Here is a 21,628-nt window from a genome sequence, read left to right as displayed (position 1 = left end):
CTCCTCTCCCGCGCCGCTCTCTGACACGCCGCTCTTCACCCGCGCAGGAACGACTACGACGAGCTGGCCAAGCAGTGCAAGATGTTCGCCAAGGACCTGCTGGCTCAGGCTCGCAACTCCAGGGAGCTGGAGGTCATCCTCAACCACACCTCCAGCGAGGACCCCGTGGACAAGAGGGGCCTCCTGGAGGAGCGCATGAACCTCAGCCGCCTCAAACTGGCCATCAAGTACAACCAGAAGGAGGTCAGTGGGGTGTGCTAACTTATACCGTGCTTGACTTACAAGTATGCTAACTTTGCCTGTGTTAGCATGCTAGCATTTTATGCTAGCATCTTAGCTCATTTGTTTCTTTTAAACCGAAACGTCCGAGCTTTGATGCCAAATTTATTGGGGTGTTACCATTTAGTGGTCAGTTGCACGGAATATGTACTTCACTGTGCAATCTACTAATAAAAGTTTCGATCAATCGAAACTCCTTCTACCTTAGCATGCTAATATTAGCATGCTAACTCTTTGCCAATGTTATATGTATAAACCTATGACCTCGGAAAAGCTACTTCTAAAAAGGCATCAGCTGTTAAAAGCCATCATTTTTAGGTTTATACATGTAACATTGGCAAAGAGTTAGCATGCTAATATTAGCCCGCTAATATACTTTGTGTCCCCGCAGTTTGTGTCTCAGTCCAACTGCCAGCAGTTCCTCAACACGGTGTGGTTCGGCGAGACGGCCAGCTACCGGCGCAAGCACACGTGTCTGAAGATCTCCACGGTGCTGAGCGTGGCCGCGCTGTGGCCGCTGCTCTCCGCGTGCTACCTGCTGGCGCCGCGCTCCCGCGTGGGCCAGGTCATCCACACGCCCTTCGTCAAGTTCATCCTCCACAGCGCCTCCTACTTCACCTTCCTGCTGCTGCTCAACCTCTACTCGCTGGTCTACAACGAGGGCAAGAAGAACACCATGGGCCCCGCGCTGGAGATGATCGATTACCTGCTCATCCTCTGGATCATAGGTGGGTGGGTGTGGGTGTAAGTGTGTGTGTGTTAGCATGTATTTAGATAAGATAGCATATATTGTTAGCATGTATTTAGATAAGATAGCATATATTGTTAGCATGTATTTAGATAAGATAGCATATATTGTTAGCATGTATTTAGATAAGATAGCATATATTGTTAGCATGTATTTAGATAAGATAGCATATATTGTTAGCATGTATTTAGCTAAGATAGCATATATTGTTAGCATGTATTTAGATACAAGAAAGGGTGAGTGTGCAGAAGGGGAGGGGCTAACAGGTGAGTGTGCAGAAGGGGAGGGGCTAACTGGAGTGGTTGCAATAGAGGAGAGAAGAAGGTGAATAAAGGGTCTCTCCTGCAGGAATGGTGTGGTCGGATGTCAAGCGTCTTTGGTACGGAGGTCTGGAGGACTTTTTGGACGAGTCCAGGAACCAGCTCAGCTTTGTCATGAATTCCCTTTACCTGGCGACCTTTGCCCTCAAGATTGTGGCCCACAGCAAGGTACTCCCACACCTTCTCCGCAGAGGTTTTTCAACGTTTTCATCAATAAATACATTAGGGAAAAAAATGAAAAAAATAGTGATTAAAATGTTTTTAATGCATTAAATGCATTAAAAATACTAAATAAACAACATTAAGTCGTTTTTTAAAATAGACAAAAAAACTTTTTTTTTTTTTTACAATCTTTTGTAAAAACAAAAAAATAAAAAAAATAACAGAAAACATTTCTATATTTAAAAAAAAATTATTTTATAAAACAAGTAATGAATGAAAAATACTCAAAGAAAATAATTAAGTATTTTTTTTTAAGAAAAAAGCAGCGTTTTGAAATTATTTTATAGAATAACTAATTTAGAAATCAATGGAAAAAAAATCCGAAGAAAAAGTAGTGTTTTTAAAAATTATTTTATAAAACTAATAATGAATGAAAAATACTAAATAAACAACATTAAGTCGTTTTTTAAAATAGACAAAAAAACATTTTTTTTTTACAATCTTTTATAAAAACAAAAAATAAAAAAAATAACAGAAAACATTTCTATATTTTTAAAAAATTATTTTATAAAACAAGTAATGAATGAAAAATACTCAAAGAAAATAATTACGTTTTTTTTTTAAAGAAAAAAGCAGCGTTTTTAAATTATTTTATAGAAAAACTAATTTAGAAATCAGTGGAAAAAAAATCCGAAGAAAAAGTAGTGTTTTTAAAAATTATTTTATAAAACTAATAATGAATGAAAAATACTAAATAAACAACATTAAGTCGTTTTTTAAAATAGACAAAAAAACATTTATTTTTTTTACAATCTTTTATAAAAAAAAAAAAAAATTAAAATAATAACAGAAAACATTTCTATGTTTTTTAAAAAATTATTTTATAAAACAAGTAATGAATGAAAAATACTCAAAGAAAATAATTAAGTTTTTTTTTTTAAGAAAAAAGCAGCGTTTTTAAATTATTTCATAGAAAAACTAATTTAGAAATCAATGGAAAAAAAAATCGGAAGAAAAAGTAGTGTTTTTAAAAATTATTTTATAAAACTAATAATGAATGAAAAATACTAAATAAACAACATTAAGTCGTTTTTTAAAATAGACAAAAAAACATTTTTTTTTTTTACAATCTTTTATAAAAACAAAAAAATAAAAAAAATAACAGAAAACATTTCTATATTTTTTAAAAATTATTTTATAAAACAAGTAATGAATGAAAAATACTCAAAGAAAATAATTAAGTATTTTTTTTTAAAGAAAAAAGCAGCGTTTTTAAATTATTTTATAGAAAAACTAATTTGGAAATCAATGAAAAAAAAATCCGAAGAAAAAGTAGTGTTTTTAAAAATTATTTTATAAAACTAATAATGAATGAAAAATACTAAATAAAGAAAAATGTTTGTAAACTTATTTTATAGATAAAATAATAAGAAATGAATGAAAAAACGTAATAAAGAAAAATTAAAGAACACTAAAGTGTTTTTAAAAAAATATTTTATAAAAAAAATAATAAATGAAAAATACTGAATGAAGAAAAAAATATATACATTTTTTAAAAGAAAAAAAGCAGTGTTTTTAAATTATTTTATAGAAAAACTAATTTAGAAATCAGTGAAAAAAAAATCCTAAGAAAAAGTAGTTTTTAAAAATTCTTTTATAAAACTAATAATGAATTAAAAATATTAAATAAAGAAAAATGTTTTTAAAATTATTTTATAGATAAAATAATAAGAAATGAATGAAAAAACGTAATCAAGAAAAATTAAAGAACACAATAGTGTTTTAAAAAAAATATTTTATAAAAAAAATAATAAATGAAAAATACTGAATAAAGAAAAAAATATATACATTTTTTAAAAGAAAAAAAGCAGTGTTTTTAAATTATTTTATAGAAAAACTAATTTAGAAATCAGTAAAAAAAAATCCGAAGAAAAAGTAGTGTTTTTAAAAATTATTTTATAAAACTAATAATGAATTAAAAATATTAAATAAAGAAAAATGTTTTTAAAATTATTTTATAGATAAAATAATAAGAAATGAATGAAAAAACGTAATTAAGAAAAATTAAAGAACACTACAGTGTTTTTAAAAAAATATTTTATTAAAAAAAATAATAAATGAAAAATACTGAATAAAGAAAAAAATATATACATTTTTTAAAAGAAAAAAAGCAGTGTTTTTAACAAATGTTGTGTTTGCAGTTCACAACATGCTTTTATATTTTTTTAAATATAAAAGCAGTGAATTTTAAATTCCATCCATCCCATCTTCTACAGCTTGTCCCTCTCAGGGTCACGGGGCTTGCTGGAGCCTATCCCAGCTGGACAAGTCGCCACCTCACCGCAGGGCCATGTATTTTCAATTATTTTGTCAAAATAATGAATGAAAAATACTAAATAAACAACATTAAGTCGTTTTTTAAAATAGACAAAAAAACTTTTTTTTTTTACAATCTTTTATAAAAACAAACAAAAAAAAAAAAAACAGAAAACATTTCTATATTTTTTGAAAAATTATTTTATAAAACAAGTAATGAATGAAAAATACTCAAAGAAAATAATTAAGTTTTTTTTTTTAAGAAAAAAGCAGCGTTTTTAAATTATTTTATAGAAAAACTAATTTAGAAATCAATGAAAAAAAATCCGAAGAAAAAGTAGTGTTTTTAAAAATTATTTTATAAAACTAATAATGAATGAAAAATACTAAATAAACAACATTAAGTCGTTTTTTAAAATAGACAAAAAAACATTTTTTTTTTACAATCCTTTATAAAAACAAAAAATAAAAAAAATAACAGAAAACATTTCTATATTTTTTTAAAATGATTTTATAAAACAAGTAATGAATGAAAAATACTCAAAGGAAATAATTAAGTATTTTTTTTTAAGAAAAAAGCAGCGTTTTTAAATTATTTTATAGAAAAACTAATTTAGAAATCAATGAAAAAAAAATCCGAAGAAAAAGTAGTGTTTTTAAAAATGATTTTATAAAACTAATAATGAATGAAAAATACTAAATAAACAACATTAAGTCGTTTTTTAAAATAGACAAAAAAACATTTATTTTTTTTACAATCTTTTATAAAAACAAAAAATTAAAAGAATAACAGAAAACATTTCTATATTTTTTTAAAAATTATTTTATAAAACAAGTAATGAATGAAAAATACTCAAAGAAAATAATTAAGTATTTTTTTTAAAGAAAAAAGCAGCGTTTTTAAATTATTTTATAGAAAAACTAATTTAGAAATCAATGGAAAAAAAATCCGAAGAAAAAGTTGTGTTTTTAAAAATGATTTTATAAAACTAATAATGAATTAAAAATATTAAATAAAGAAAAATGTTTTAAAAATTATTTTATAGATAAAATAATAAGAAATGAATGAAAAAACGTAATTAAGAAAAATTAAAGAACACTAGTGTTTTTAAAAAAATATTTTATGAAAAAAATAATAAATGAAAAATACTGAATAAAGAAAAAAATGTATACATTTTTTAAAAGAAAAAAAGCAGTGTTTTTAAATTATTTTATAGAAAAACTAATTTAGAAATCAGTGAAAAAAAAATCCGAAGAAAAAGTAGTGTTTTTAAAAATTATTTTATAAAACTAATAATGAATTAAAAATATTAAATAAAGAAAAATGTTTTTAAAATTATTTTATAGACAAAATAATAAGAAATGAATGAAAAAACGTAATTAAGAAAAATTAAAGAACACTATAGTGTTTTAAAAAAAATATTTTATAAAAAAAATAAATGAAAAACACTGAATGAAGAAAAAAATATATACATTTTTTAAAAGAAAAAAAGCAGTGTTTTTAAATTATTTTATAGAAAAACTAATTTAGAAATCAGTGAAAAAAAAATCCGAAGAAAAAGTAGTTTTTAAAAATTATTTTATAAAACTAATAATGAATTAAAAATATTAAATAAAGAAAAATGTTTGTAAAATTATTTTATAGATAAAATAATAAGAAATGAATGAATAAACGTAATTAAGAAAAATTAAAGAACACTATAGTGTTTAAAAAAATATATTTTATAAAAAAAAAAATTAAAAAAAATACTGAATAAAGAAAAAAATATATAAATTTTTTAAAAGAAAAAAAGCAGTGTTTTTAAATTATTTTATAGAAAAACTAATTTAGAAATCAGTGAAAAAAAAATCCAAAGAAAAAGTAGTGTTTTTAAAAATTATTTTATAAAACTAATAATGAATTAAAAATATTAAATAAAGAAAAATGTTTTTAAAATTATTTTATAGATAAAATAATAAGAAATGAATGAAAAAACGTAATTAAGAAAAATTAAAGAACACTATAGTGTTTTAAAAAAATATTTTATAAAAAAAATAATAAATGAAAAACACTGAATGAAGAAAAAAATATATACATTTTTTAAAAGAAAAAAAGCAGTGTTTTTAAATTATTTTATAGAAAAACTAATTTAGAAATCAGTGAAAAAAAAATCCGAAGAAAAAGTGGTGTTTTTAAAAATTATTTTATAAAACTAATAATGAATTAAAAATATTAAATAAAGAAAAATGTTTTTAAAATTATTTTATAGACAAAATAATAAGAAATGAATGAAAAAACGTAATTAAGAAAAATTAAAGAACACTATAGTGTTTTTAAAAAAATATTTTATAAAAAAAATAATAAATGAAAAATACTGAATAAAGAAAAAAATATATACATTTTTTAAAAGAAAAAAAGCAGTGTTTTTAAATTATTTGATAGAAAAACTAATTTAGAAATCAGTGAAAAAAAAATCTGAAGAAAAAGTAGTGTTTTTAAAAATTATTTTATAAAACTAATAATGAATTAAAAATATTAAATAAAGAAAAATGTTTTTAAAATTATTTTATAGATAAAATAATAAGAAATGAATGAAAAAACGTAATTAAGAAAAATTAAAGAACACTATAGTGTTTTTAAAAAAATATTTTATAAAAAAAATAATAAATGAAAAATACTGAATAAAGAAAAAAATATATAAATTTTTTAAAAGAAAAAAAGCAGTGTTTTTAACAAATGTTGTGTTTGCAGTTCAAGGATGTGGAGGACACGGAGAGGAAGAACTGGGACGCCTTCCATCCCATCCTGGTGGCTGAAGGACTGTTTGCCTTCGCCAATGTCCTCAGCTATTTGCGTCTGTTCTTCATGTACACCACCAGCTCCATCCTGGGCCCGCTGCAGGTAGGAGAGCAGACAGAACACTTTTCCTTGTACTGCACCGCCCACAGACAGCATCCTCACTGGTGAAACATCACATTGCCTCTGCTTCGTCTCTTTTAAAACGTCCCTCATTACTTTCAAAAAGACAAAGGGAGGCCCTGCGGCACATTCGAAGAATACTTTTTAGACAACATTAAAAAAGGTGTAATAAAAGAGCAAATAGGTGAAATGTAACAAGAAAAAGTTGCAATGTTCACTAATGATACAAAGCTGCCATGCAGACAGTTTTTTCTTTAGAACTGTCATTGCTCAAAAATAATAATGAATCAAAATCAATGTTGTTATGAATGATTGACATATTTAAGGCTCCAATTACTTCACATCAAATATTACACTTAAAATTATTATTGGGGGAAAATATTGCATATTTTGTGTTTTTGCTATAAAAAACAATGTTTTTGTTTGACAAAAAAAGGGCATAAAACAAAGAAAGAAAAAGACGAACAAATTATAAATAGATGGATACATCGGAAGTGGATCTAGATACTTAAGCATTGAAAGTAAAAAAAAAACCAGGTAATGTTTGACTTACTTTTATTACTTTTATAGAATTTTAGAGAGATTTGTTTTAAACTGTCATTGCTCAAAAAATAATAATTAATCAATGTCAATAAAATAATAAATAATAATAATAATAAAACATGAAAAATATAAAACAAATATTTAAAAAAATACTGTATATCGACAGATCTTGAGTTGATCTAGAGATTTAAGTAGAACAAAAATGAACGACTTTTTTTTTAACACTTTTATGACCCTTTTGGGTCCCTAAGTTTTTTGAGGGATTTTTTTTTAAAACTGTCATTGCTCAAAAAATAATAATTAATCAAAATCAATGTCAATAAAATAATAAATAATAATAATAAAACATAAGAAATATAAAACAAATATTTAAAAAAATACTGTATATCGACAGATCTTGAGTTGATCTAGAGATTTAAGTAAAACAAAAATGAACAACTTTTTTTTTAACACTTTTGTGACCCTTTTGGGTCCCTAAGTTTTTTGAGGGATTTTTTTTTAAAAACTGTCATTGCTCAAAAAACAATAATGAATCAAAATCAATGTTGTTATGAATGATTGACATATTTAAGGCTCCAATGACTTCACATCAAATATTACACTTTGAAACATATTTTGTGTTGTAGTTATAAAAAGAGGGTTTTGACAAAAAGGGAATAAAACATAAAAAAACAACAACTTTATATTGACAAATAAAGCTGAAGTTGATCTTGAGATTTTAGTGTTGGTTATTTAAAATAATAATAATAGATGTATTGTATTGGTTTTGAAAAGAAAATATCAAGATGGCCCCCGCGTGTTTTTATTTTTCAGTGTGTGGCCCTCAGTGGACAAAGACCTGCCTTAGGTCCCTCGAGCAGGTATTTTGTTGGCAGGTATTTAGTTAGCAGGTATTTAGTCAGCAGGTATTTTATTGGCAGGTATTTAGTTAGCAGGTATTTAGTTAGCAGGTATTTTATTGGCAGGTATTTAGTTAGCAGGTATTTTGTTAGCAGGTATTTAGTTAGCAGGTATTTAGTTAGCAGGTATTTTGTTAGCAGGTATTTAGTTGGCAGGTATTTAGTTAGCAGGTATTTAGTTAGCAGGTATTTAGTTGGCAGGTATTTAGTTGGCAGGTATTTAGTTAGCAGGTATTTAGTAAGCAGGTATTTAGTTAGCAGGTATTTAGTTAGCAGGTATTTTGTTAGCAGGTATTTAGTTAGCAGGTATTTTGTTAGCAGGTATTTAGTTGGCAGGTATTTAGTTAGCAGGTATTTAGTTGGAAGGTATTTAGTTAGCAGGTATTTAGTTAGCAGGTATTTAGTTAGCAGTTATTTAGTAAGCAGGTATTTAGTTAGCAGGTATTTAGTTGGCAGGTATTTAGTTAGCAGGTATTTTGTTAGCAGGTATTTATTTTGTTGGCAGGTATTTAGTTAGCAGTTATTTAGTAAGCAGGTATTTAGTTAGCAGGTATTTAGTTGGCAGGTATTTAGTTAGCAGGTATTTTGTTAGCAGGTATTTATTTTGTTGGCAGGTATTTAGTAAGCAAGTATGTAGTTAGCAGGTATTTAGTTAGCAGGTATTTAGTTGGCAGGTATTTAGTTAGCAGGTATTTAGTTGGCAGGTATTTAGTTGGCAGGTATTTAGTTAGCAGGTATTTAGTAAGCAGGTATTTAGTTAGCAGGTATTTAGTTGGCAGGTATTTAGTTAGCAGGTATTTAGTTAGCAGGTATTTAGTTAGCAGGTATTTAGTTGGCAGGTATTTAGTTAGCAGGTATTTATTTTGTTGGCAGGTATTTAGTTAGCAGGTATGTAGTTAGCAGGTATTTAGTTGGCAGGTATTTAGTTAGCAGGTATTTTTTTAGCAGGTATTTTTTTAGCAGGTATTTTGTTAGCAGGTATTTAGTTGGCAGGTATTTAGTTAGCAGGTATTTTGTTAGCAGGTATTTATTTTGTTGGCAGGTATTTAGTAAGCAAGTATGTAGTTAGCAGGTATTTAGTTAGCAGGTATTTAGTTAGCAGGTATTTAGTTAGCAGGTATTTTGTTAGCAGGTATTTATTTTGTTGGCAGGTATTTAGTTAGCAGGTATGTAGTTAGCAGGTATTTAGTTGGCAGGTATTTAGTTAGCAGGTATTTTTTTAGCAGGTATTTAGTTGGCAGGTATTTAGTTAGCAGGTATTTAGTTAGCAGGTATTTAGTTAGCAGGTATGTAGTTAGCAGGTGTTTAGTTAGCAGGTATTTAGTTGGCAGGTATTTAGTTAGCAGGTATTTTGTTAGCAGGTATTTAGTTAGCAGGTATTTAGTTGGCAGGTATTTAGTTGGCAGGTATTTAGTTAGCAGGTATTTAGTTGGAAGGTATTTAGTTAGCAGGTATTTAGTTAGCAGGTATTTAGTTAGCAGTTATTTAGTAAGCAGGTATTTAGTTAGCAGGTATTTAGTTGGCAGGTATTTAGTTAGCAGGTATTTTGTTAGCAGGTATTTATTTTGTTGGCAGGTATTTAGTAAGCAAGTATGTAGTTAGCAGGTATTTAGTTAGCAGGTATTTAGTTGGCAGGTATTTAGTTAGCAGGTATTTAGTTAGCAGGTATTTAGTTGGCAGGTATTTAGTTAGCAGGTATTTAGTAAGCAGGTATTTAGTTAGCAGGTATTTAGTTGGCAGGTATTTAGTTAGCAGGTATTTAGTTAGCAGGTATTTAGTTAGCAGGTATTTAGTTGGCAGGTATTTAGTTAGCAGGTATTTATTTTGTTGGCAGGTATTTAGTTAGCAGGTATGTAGTTAGCAGGTATTTAGTTGGCAGGTATTTAGTTAGCAGGTATTTTTTTAGCAGGTATTTAATTAGCAGGTATTTTGTTAGCAGGTATTTAGTTGGCAGGTATTTAGTTAGCAGGTATTTTGTTAGCAGGTATTTATTTTGTTGGCAGGTATTTAGTAAGCAAGTATGTAGTTAGCAGGTATTTAGTTAGCAGGTATTTAGTTAGCAGGTATTTAGTTAGCAGGTATTTTGTTAGCAGGTATTTATTTTTTTGGCAGGTATTTAGTTAGCAGGTATGTAGTTAGCAGGTATTTAGTTGGCAGGTATTTAGTTAGCAGGTATTTTTTTAGCAGGTATTTAGTTGGCAGGTATTTAGTTAGCAGGTATTTAGTTAGCAGGTATTTAGTTAGCAGGTATGTAGTTAGCAGGTGTTTAGTTAGCAGGTATTTAGTTGGCAGGTATTTAGTTAGCAGGTATTTTGTTAGCAGGTATTTAGTTAGCAGGTATTTAGTTGGCAGGTATTTAGTTAGCAGGTATTTAGTTAGCAGGTATTTAGTTGGCAGGTATTTAGTTAGCAGGTATTTAGTAAGCAGGTATTTAGTAAGCAGGTATTTAGTTGGCAGGTATTTAGTTAGCAGGTATTTAGTTGGCAGGTATTTAGTTAGCAGGTATTTAGTTGGCAGGTATTTAGTTGGCAGGTATTTAGTTAGCAGGTATTTAGTAAGCAGGTATTTAGTTAGCAGGTATTTAGTTGGCAGGTATTTAGTTAGCAGGTATTTAGTTAGCAGGTATTTAGTTAGCAGGTATTTAGTTGGCAGGTATTTAGTTAGCAGGTATTTTGTTAGCAGGTATTTATTTTGTTGGCAGGTATTTAGTTAGCAGGTATGTAGTTAGCAGGTATTTAGTTGGCAGGTATTTAGTTGGCAGGTATTTAGTTAGCAGGTATTTTTTTAGCAGGTATTTAGTTGGCAGGTATTTAGTTAGCAGGTATTTAGTTGGCAGGTATTTAGTTAGCAGGTATTTTGTTAGCAGGTATTTATTTTGTTGGCAGGTATTTAGTAAGCAGGTATTTAGTTAGCAGGTATTTAGTTAGCAGGTATTTAGTTAGCAGGTATTTTGTTAGCAGGTATTTATTTTTTTGGCAGGTATTTAGTTAGCAGGTATGTAGTTAGCAGGTATTTAGTTGGCAGGTATTTAGTTAGCAGGTATTTTTTTTAGCAGGTATTTAGTTGGCAGGTATTTAGTTAGCAGGTATTTAGTTGGCAGGTATTTAGTTAGCAGGTATTTAGTTAGCAGGTATTTAGTTAGCAGGTGTTTAGTTAGCAGGTATTTAGTTGGCAGGTATTTAGTTAGCAGGTATTTAGTTAGCAGGTATTTAGTTAGCAGGTATTTAGTTGGCAGGTATTTAGTTAGCAGGTATTTAGTTGGCAGGTATTTAGTTAGCAGGTATTTTTTTAGCAGGTATTTAGTTGGCAGGTATTTAGTTAGCAGGTATTTTGTTAGCAGGTATTTAGTTGGCAGGTATTTAGTTAGCAGGTATTTTGTTAGCAGGTATTTATTTTGTTGGCAGGTATTTAGTAAGCAAGTATGTAGTTAGCAGGTATTTAGTTAGCAGGTATTTAGTTAGCAGGTATTTTGTTAGCAGGTATTTATTTTTTTGGCAGGTATTTAGTTAGCTGGTATGTAGTTAGCAGGTATTTAGTTGGCAGGTATTTAGTTAGCAGGTATTTTTTTAGCAGGTATTTAGTTGGCAGGTATTTAGTTAGCAGGTATTTAGTTGGCAGGTATTTAGTTAGCAGGTATTTAGTTAGCAGGTGTTTAGTTAGCAGGTATTTAGTTGGCAGGTATTTAGTTAGCAGGTATTTTGTTAGCAGGTATTTAGTTAGCAGGTATTTAGTTGGCAGGTATTTAGTTAGCAGGTATTTAGTTAGCAGGTATTTAGTTAGCAGGTATTTAGTCAGCAGGTATTTTGTTGGCAGGTATTTAGTTAGCAGGTATTTTGTTGGCAGGTATTTAGTCAGCAGGTATTTTGTTGGCAGGTATTTAGTTAGCAGGTATTTAGTTAGCAGGTATTTTGTTGGCAGGTATTTAGTTAGCAGGTATTTAGTTAGCAGGTATTTTGTTGGCAGGTATTTAGTTAGCAGGTATTTAGTTAGCAGGTATTTTGTTGGCAGGTATTTAGTTAGCAGGTATTTAGTTAGCAGGTATTTTGTTGGCAGGTATTTAGTTAGCAGGTATTTAGTCAGCAGGTATTTTGTTGGCAGGTATTTAGTTAGCAGGTATTTAGTTAGCAGGTATTTTGTTGGCAGGTATTTAGTTAGCAGGTATTTAGTTAGCAGGTATTTTGTTGGCAGGTATTTAGTTAGCAGGTATTTAGTTAGCAGGTATTTTGTTGGCAGGTATTTAGTTAGCAGGTATTTAGTTAGCAGGTATTTTGTTGGCAGGTATTTAGTTAGCAGGTATTTAGTTAGCAGGTATTTAGTTAGCAGGTATCTAGTTAGCAGTTATCTAGTTAGCAGGTAGCATTCTGGCCACAGGGGTGAGTAATGAGTGTGAGTCAGTGACACTTTGTCTTGACTAGCTGGCTTTCAGTGAGCGTGTCTGCTGCGTGCGCACGCTAAAATGTCCCCCGTGCAACGTGTTGCAGGGCTTGAGTGTGCTGACATGTGAGGCGTGTGCTGTGGAACATCTTTGTGGTCTTCTTGGCAGCAGACACGTCTTCTGACCGTCTCGGAGCAAACACATCAGCGTCCACTAATATTTGCTCTAAAAATACTCTTATTTTGACACTCCCAGGGAACTTTTCCTCCTCTTACAGAGCACACAGGAACACTGTTTAGGCCCGCAACACAATCCTTAGCATTCTAATATTAGCATGCTAGCTCTTTTTTGCTAACTTTGCAGGTATATACCTTAGCATCAAATGTTTTTGTTACTTGACGAATGATACCTGTTAGCATGCTAACAATAGTACGCTATTTTATTTTGCTAATTTTGTAGGTGTACACCTCAGTCATATTTTGGTACTTGCTGCATGCTATTGATAGCATGCTAGCATTAGAAAATTTTGTTTTGCAGATACACGTAAGTTGACGAATGATACCTGTTAGCATGCTAACAGTAGTATGCTATTTTTTGGGGGCTAATTTTGTAGGTATACACCTCAGTCATAGTTTGGTTCTTGATGAATGCTATCATTAGCATGCTAGCATTTTAAACAAATTTTGCAGATATACACCTAAGCGTCATATATTTTGTTACTCGACGAATGATATCTGTTAGCATGCTAACAATAGTACGCTATTTTATTTTGCTAATTTTGTAGGTGTGCACCTCAGTCACATATTGGTACTTGATGAATGCTAAAGTTAGCATGCTGGCATTTTTTATGAATTTTACAGCTATACACCTGAGCGTCAAATATTTTGTCACTTAACGAATGATACCCATTAGCATGCTAACGTTATTATGCTAGCTTTTTTTTGCACATTTTGTAGGTATACACCTCAGGCGGCATATTGGTTCTCGATGCATGCTAAAATTATCATGCTAGCATTTTCAATTAATTTTGCAGGTATAGACCTCAGTGTCAAATTTTTGTTACTTGACAAACGATACATGTTAGCATGCTAATGTTAGTATGCTATGTTTTTTTTTTTGTTAATTATGTTGGGGTTTTTTTTTAGCTAATTTTGTAGGTATACACCTTAGTCATATTTTGGTACTTGCTGCATGCTATTGTTAGCATGCTAGCATTTGAAACACATTTTGCAGATACACACCTAAGCGTCATATATTTTGTTACTTGATGAATGATACCCGTTAGCGTGCTAACCTTAGTATGCTAGCTTTTTCTTTTAGCTAATTTTGTAGGCGTACACCTCAGTCACATTTTGGTACTTGATGAATGCTAAAGTCAGCATGCTAGCATTTTTAATGAATTTTACAGATATATACCTGAGCATCAAATATTTTGTCACTTAACGAATGATACCCGTTAGCATGCTAACGTTATTATGTTAGCTTTTTTTTTTTCAAATTTTGTAAGTACACACCTCAGGCATATTTGGATTCTTGATGCATGCTAACATTATCATGCTAGCATTTTCAATTCATTTTTGTTACTTGACAAACGATACATGTTAGCATGCTAATGTTAGTATGCTATGTTTTTTTTGTTTTGTTAATTATGTTGGGGGTTTTTTAGCTAATTTTGTAGGTATACACCTCAGTCATATTTTGGTACTTGCTGCATGCTATTGTTAGCATGCTAGCATTTGAAACACATTTTGCAGATACACACCTAAGCGTCATATATTTTGTTACTTGATGAATGATACCCGTTAGCGTGCTAACCTTAGTATGCTAGCTTTTTCTTTTAGCTAATTTTGTAGGTGTACACCTCAGTCACATTTTGGTACTTGATGAATGCTAAAGTCAGCATGCTAGCATTTTTTTATGAATTTTACAGATATATACCTGAGCGTCAAATATTTTGTCACTTAACGAATGATACCCGTTAGCATGCTAACGTTATTATGTTAGCTTTTTTTGCACATTTTGTAGGTATACACCTCAGGCGGCATATTGGTTCTTGATGCATGCTAAAATTATCATGCTAGCATTTTCAATTAATTTTGCAGGTATAGACCTCAGTGTCAAATTTTTGTTACTTGACAAACGATACATGTTAGCATGCTAATGTTAGTATGCTATGTTTTTTATTTTTTTTGTTAATTATGTTGGGTTTTTTTTTAGCTAATTTTGTAGGTATACACCTTAGTCATATTTTGGTACTTGCTGCATGCTATTGTTAGCATGCTAGCATTTGAAACACATTTTGCAGATATACACCTAAGCATCATATATTTTGTTACTTGATGAATGACACCCGTTAGCGTGCTAACCTTAGTATGCTAGCTTTTTCTTTTAGCTAATTTTGTAGGCGTACACCTCAGTCACATTTTGGTACTTGATGAATGCTAAAGTCAGCATGCTAGCATTTTTTTATGAATTTTACAGATATATACCTGAGCGTCAAATATTTTGTCACTTAACGAATGATACCCGTTAGCATGCTAACGTTATTATGTTAGCTTTTTTTTGCAAATTTTGTAAGTATACACCTCAGGCATATTTGGATTCTTGATGCATGCTAACATTATCATGCTAGCATTTTCAATTAATTTTTGTTACTTGACAAACGATACATTTTAGCATGCTAATGTTAGTATGCTATGTTTTTTTGTTTGTTAATTATGTTGTTTTTTTTTTAGCTAATTTTGTAGGTATACACCTCAGTCATATTTTGGTACTTGATGCATGCTAACATTAGCATGCTAGCATTTAAAATAATTTTTTGGTCAATTTTTTTACCAGATCTCCATGGGTCAGATGCTGCAGGAGTTTGGGAAGTTCCTGGGCCTCTTCCTGCTGGTCCTCTTCTCCTTCACCATCGGACTGACTCAGCTCTACGGAAAGGACCAGAAAGATCCGGACAAGAACCCGCCCAGCGACTGCCAGGGCATCTTCTGCCAGCAGCAGAGCAACGATGCCTTCCACAGGTAGGTGTGTGGGGGTAGGAACACCTTGTGGGGCGCTCACCAGGATGCTCTCCTCACAGCTTCATGGGCACCTGCTACGCCCTCTTCTGGTACATCTTCTCTCTGGCGCACGTGGCGCTCTTCGTCACGCGCATCAGCTACACGGAAGAACTGCGCTCCTTCGTGGGCGCCATGATCATCGGGACCTACAACATCGTGGTGGTGATCGTGCTCACCAAGCTGCTGGTGGCCATGTTGCACAAGAGCTTCAGACAGATCGCAGTAAGTTCAAGTCCCTTATTTGACATTTTCACCTGCATCTGCCTTTTTTCTTCTTTTTTTTTTACAGAGAATATATATATATATATATACACACCTGTGATACCAGTATTTAGTATTTAATAAAACATATTTTTATAATATTTTATATTGTAAATTTCATTTTCTAAATTATATATTTTTATCATATAAATAAAAATACTTAAATATCTGCTTGATTTATGATTTTTTAAAGCAACTTGTCTATGAAATTCTACACTGAAAAAAATCACCATTTTATGGTAAAAAAAACAAAAATAAAACTGGCCGCTAGTTTTTGTACTCACAAATCTTTTTTTTTTTTTTTAAAGAAAACTTTGTTTTTACTTACAAATCTTTTTTTAATTAAAACATTTTTTTTCATACGCAATTGTTTTTTTCAAAGAACATTTTTTTTTTACTTGCAAATCTTTTTTTTTTATTAAAGAAAATTGTTTTTTTACTTGAAGAAAAAAAAATGTAATTAAAGAAAACATTTTTTTTTACTTGCGAATCATTTTTTTTTCAAAGAAAATTGTGTTTTTACTTGCAAATCTTTTTTTAATTACACTTTTTTTTTTCATACTCACAAATCGTTTTTTCCAAAGAAAATTGTTTCTTTTTACTTGCAAATCTTTTTTTAATTAAAGAAAACTGTTTTGTTTACTTGCAAATCTTTTTTAATTAAAGAAAATTGTTTTGTTTACTTGCAAATCTTCTTTTACTTGCAGCAAAGTTTTTTTTATTAAAGAAAATTGTTTTTGTACTCCAATTTTTTTTTTATTGAAGAAAATAGATTTTTATACTTGCAAATCTTTTTTTTTACCTGCAGCAAATCTTTTTTTTTACTTGCGAATCTCTTTTTAATTGAATTTTTTTTTTTTTAACTTGCAGAAAAGTTTTTCTAATTGAAGAAATTTTTTTGTATACTTACAATTTTTTTACATTTAAGAATTTTTTGTACTTGTAATTCTTTTTTTTTACCTGCAGAAAAGAATTTACTTGCGAATCTCTTTTTAATTGAAGAAACTTGTTTTTTACTTGCGAATCTTTTTTTTATTAAAGAAAAATTTAGTTTTTACTTTCAGAAAATGTTTTTTAATTAAATAAAATTGTTTTTATACTCACAAATAATTTTTTTTCAAAGAAAATTGTGTTTTTACTTGCAAATCTTTAATAAAAAAAAATGTTTTCATACTCACAAATCGTTTTTTTCGAAGAAAGTTGTTTCTCTTTACTTGCAAATCTTTTTTTTAAATAAAGACAATTGTTTTGTTTACTTGCAGAAAAGTTTTTTTAATTAAAGAAAATTGTTTTTGTACTACAATTTTTTTTTATTGAAGAAAATTGAATTTTATACTTGCAAATCATTTTGTTTACTTGCAGAAAAATGCTTTTAATTGAAGGAACTTGCTTTTATACTTACACATTTTTTAAATTTGAATAGTTATTTATACCTGCAAATATATTTTTTTTCTTGCAGCAAATGTTTTCTTTTTTACTTGCGAATCTTTTATTAATTGAAGAAACTTGTTTTTTTTTTTACTTGCAAATAATATTTTTACTTGCAGACATTTTTTTTTTTTACTAAAGAAAATAGTTTTTTTTACTTGCAAATAGTTTTTTTTACCTGCAGAAAAGTGTTTTTAATTAAATAAACTAGTTTTTATACTTGCAAATGTTTTTTATTAGAATTTTTTTTAATACATACAAATCATACTTTTTTTTTCTCGCAAAATTTTTTTTTTTTTACTTGCGAATCTTTTTTTAATTGAAGAAATGTCTTTTTTTATTACTCGCAAATATTTTTTATTTGCAGAAAACGTTTTTTAATTAAAGAAAATTATTTTTATACTTCAACATTTTTTTAATTGAAGAAAATATTTTTTTATACTTGCAAATCTTTTTTTTTTACCTGCAGAAAATAGTTTTTTTCATTGAATAAAGTTTTTTTTTACTTGCAGAAAAGTTTTTTTAATTGAAGAAAATTGTTTGTATACTTACAATTTCTTAATTTGAATAATTTTTTGTACTTGTAATTATTTTATTTTACCTGCAGCAAATAATTTCTTTATTTGCGAATCTCTTTTTAATTGATGAAACTTGTTTTTTACTTGCAAATCTTTTTTTACTTGCAGAAAAGTTTTTTTTAATTAAAGAAAATTGTTTTTATACTTACAAATCATAATGATTTTTTTTACATGCAGCACATAGTTTTTTTGCTTGCGGAAAAGTGCTTTTATTTGAAGAAACCATTTTTTTTTACTTGCAAATTAAATTTGTTTGATTGCAGAAAAAAAATAGCTAAAGAAAATTGTTTTTATCCAACATTTTTTTTTTTAATTGAAGAAAATAGTTTTTTACTTGCAAATATTATTTTTTTACTTGCAGAAACGTTTTTTTAATTAAAGAAAATTGTTTTTATACTTACATACTTATACTTTTTAACTGAAGTAAATCTTTTTTTGTATCTGCAAATCTTTTTTTTTACTTGCAAATAAGTTTTTAATTGAAGAAACGTGTTTTTATACCTACAAATCCTTGGTGTAAGTCAAAACATTTTTGTGTGTGTGGAGTTTTGTCAGTGATTTGTTGTCCAGGGGCCGTACTTATCAACCTTCTTAGAATGACTCCTAAGAAGTCTGCTAAGAGTTGACTTAAAGGGAAACTTCGGTTTTTTTCAACCTGGGCCCTGTTTTCATAATTTTTTCTGTATATGTGAGTGCTGGATAAAACATTTTTTGAGGTCGCGCCAGTATTGAGCAGGGCAGGCAGCCTCCAGCCCAGCTAACGCTCGTACACAGGGCAACTGGCTCTCGTCAAAATTCGGCCTATAAACATGCATTTTTTTCACACTGACAGGCTCAGATAGTTACAATGAGTGTCCGACAACATACTAGAAAGGAGAAATTAACGTATGTCTCTACCTTTAGCTGGAGATCGCTGTTTGTTGTGAGCTGTGTCCAAATCTCACCACGCTACAAATCTCGTTCCGAAATCTCGCGATAACTCGCGACAAAACACCGGTGGAAAAACAGTTACCTGACTGAGGTGAAGAGAGATGACTGAAGTGATTTTCTGTTGGATTACCGAAGACTGTTATTTTAGTTTTATAGAAAAGTTTGTTTGTTTGTCTGTCATGGCTGAATTTTTGCCTGATGTGGACGACGTGGATGAAATTGCATTTGATTTTGATGGCCGGCCGTATCTATTTGAGCCGGAGTACACAGATGAAGAGCTTCAAGAAATTGAAGAACGGACGAGGAGAGACGGAGTTGGGCAACAGGCAGAGGGCACGGAACCAGCTGCTGCAAGGCTGCGAAACACTGGAAACTGGTGGTGTTCCTGTGGGTGCTGTGTACTTTTGCCTACAGAGGAGGAATGCCTCTGTTGCAGGGAATGGGACCTTTTGCAGCCAGCTGTGTTTGGGGATTACCCAGTGGACGGTACACAACGCTGTGTAACGTCATCAGAGGATTTCCCCTCCTTGATCAACAGGGCAGTGCTAGAGACCTTCTTCCATGTTCCCAAAATCAACTGGAAGAGGCGGCCAAGACCACAGGGAGAAAACGGCCAGCTGTCTATTGAGTGAGTATACGTGACATATTTAGCTTTGTGTAATTTATTTACTGAGAAAGGTCTCTGGTATGAGTAATTACTGTTACAGTATGTATTTAGTCATTACAACGGTTACAGTATGTATTTAGTCTTCATAACTGTATGTATTTAGTCTTCATAACTGTTACAGTATGTATTTAGTCTTCATAACTGTATGTATTTAGTCTTCATAACTGTTACAGTATGTATTTAGTCTTCATAACTGTATGTATTTAGTCTTCATAACTGTTACAGTATGTATTTAGTCTTCATAACTGTATGTATTTAGTCTTCATAACTGTATGTATTTAGTCTTCAGAACTGTATGTATTTAGTCTTCAGAACTGTATGTATTTAGTCTTCATAACTGTTACAGTATGTATTTAGTCATCATACTTTTCACAAATAAACTTGATTCTTTCCTCTTCTCCAGCCAATGCAGACTAGTGGCTTACCGTGTGGTGCTGGAGTGGGCGCTCAGAGGAGAGCGTCTAGGTCGTGGCAATAGGAGAGTGTTGCCTAGATGTATAGTTATGGCTATAAGAAGCAAGTACCCCTCTCCCACCGGCACTTACACTGGCTTCAACGAGGCAGAGGACATCTTCAATATACTGTAAATATTTCTGTACACGTACATATCACTGTAAGATTCAATCTTTTACAATAAAGTAATAACAATAGCACAGCTGTGTTTCTATCTCTTTATTTTAAACCACAAACCAACACCCCCACAACCACACCCCCACACACACCAATAATGTTCTATACATTATTTTTTGTCAGCTTTAGTATGGTTTGAACCGTGAACTGTGCCGTGCAAGTAAGTCTGCCTTTTCAGGCCTCGGAACAGGAGCTATGTTGTGCAGTAATCTTCGGCGTGGTTTGCGACAGGGCAAAGGCTCTGTATAAACAACAGTGTGGTCATCCCTAAGAAAAACATCAAAACAGCGATCACACATTCAACTCATTGATAAAGTATATGCACAGTGTTTGAAATTACAAACTAGGTCAATTATAGATGCTGTCAGCTACGTATGAGCATCCTTTGTCCGATTTTTACACTAGTTGAAAGTTTACACATGCTATTTGCTAGTAAAGGTGCTAATACAGTGCTTATATTTGCTACTATCATTCGTGTATACTGATATCACATCAACACAACATATTAGCTAATAACGTAACATTACCTGCACTCTGCATGCAGCTGGTGTCTCCCATCTTGGGACTGCACTTTTCTTTAGGTAAAGGTGCTTCGGATTTGGTCTCTTCTTTGACTGGCAGTAGTCATCCCGATCAAAGTGATCACTGCAGACCCTGTGGTCGGCACGGCGCAGTACATCAACAGGAGTGTCGGCATCCATTTGTAGCACAGCTAGCCATAACTTCAGTGTGTCCGTGTTGAAGTAAGGTAGTCTATGAAAGCTGCGCGAAGAGTAGCGCAACATTTTGTTGCCACAGTTTGGAAATGCGCACTCACGAACCATTGTTTTACTTTTATCCTTTTCTATAAAACTAAACTAACAGTCTTCGGTAACTTAGTCCAATACAAAATCACTTCAGTCATCTCTCTTCACCTCAGTCAGGTAACTGTTTTTCCACCGGTGTTTTGTCGCGAGTTATCGCGAGATTTCGGAACGAGATTTGTAGCGTGGTGAGATTTGGACACAGCTCACAACAAACAGCGATCTCCAGCTAAAGGTAGAGACATACGTTAATTTCTCCTTTCTAGTATGTTGTCGGACACTCATTGTAACTATCTGAGCCTGTCAGTGTGAAAAAAATGCATGTTTATAGGCCGAATTTTGACGAGAGCCAGTTGCCCTGTGTACGAGCGTTAGCTGGGCTGGAGGCTGCCTGCCCTGCTCAATACTGGCGCGACCTCAAAAAATGTTTTATCCAGCACTCACATATACAGAAAAAATTATGAAAACAGGGCCCAGGTTGAAAAAAACCGAAGTTTCCCTTTAAGAGTAAATAAATTCTTGGCTGAAAGCTGCACTTAAAAGTTAGTTATCAAGCGTCTTACTCACACTTTCAGCGAAGTGTAGGACTGAATCTTAAGTGTCACACTCAGAGCTGAATTACGACATTACTATGTGCCGTAAACGCAATTTTAGGTGACGTCATTTCTGTGTCCGTAGAAATGACCAATCACGGAAGGGAATCCGTTGTCTAAGAATAAAGAAATATC

General features: G+C 30.8%; 3 protein-coding genes across 3 annotated transcripts in view; all 3 read left to right on the top strand.

Moving 5' to 3' along the window:
* Nucleotides 1–21,628, top strand: part of LOC133630282 (zinc finger E-box-binding homeobox 1-like) — a 280,408-nt gene that overhangs the window by 11,912 nt on the left and 246,868 nt on the right. The window lies entirely within an intron of this gene.
* The window catches only part of LOC133630283 (short transient receptor potential channel 1-like), a 40,607-nt gene that overhangs the window by 15,335 nt on the left and 3,644 nt on the right, over nucleotides 1–21,628 (top strand). Inside the window, exons 6-11 of the mRNA XM_062021797.1 lie at nucleotides 48–243; nucleotides 671–1,007; nucleotides 1,376–1,515; nucleotides 6,557–6,706; nucleotides 15,380–15,564; nucleotides 15,624–15,825. Coding sequence (XP_061877781.1) covers nucleotides 48–243; nucleotides 671–1,007; nucleotides 1,376–1,515; nucleotides 6,557–6,706; nucleotides 15,380–15,564; nucleotides 15,624–15,825 — 1,210 coding nt within the window. The remainder of the gene's footprint in view (nucleotides 1–47; nucleotides 244–670; nucleotides 1,008–1,375; nucleotides 1,516–6,556; nucleotides 6,707–15,379; nucleotides 15,565–15,623; nucleotides 15,826–21,628) is intronic.
* LOC133630284 (uncharacterized) lies at nucleotides 18,597–20,369 on the top strand. Its single transcript, XM_062021798.1, has 2 exons — nucleotides 18,597–19,428; nucleotides 19,871–20,369. Exons 1-2 carry the CDS (start codon nucleotides 18,902–18,904, stop codon nucleotides 20,052–20,054), a joined length of 711 nt encoding a protein of 236 aa, XP_061877782.1. The 5' UTR covers nucleotides 18,597–18,901; the 3' UTR covers nucleotides 20,055–20,369.

Source organism: Entelurus aequoreus, linkage group LG15 (assembly GCF_033978785.1).
Source record: "Entelurus aequoreus isolate RoL-2023_Sb linkage group LG15, RoL_Eaeq_v1.1, whole genome shotgun sequence".
In the NCBI taxonomy this organism is placed as follows: Eukaryota; Metazoa; Chordata; class Actinopteri; order Syngnathiformes; family Syngnathidae; genus Entelurus; species Entelurus aequoreus.
Note: the sequence above shows the minus strand (reverse complement) of the source record. Positions and strands in the feature narration are given on the sequence as shown.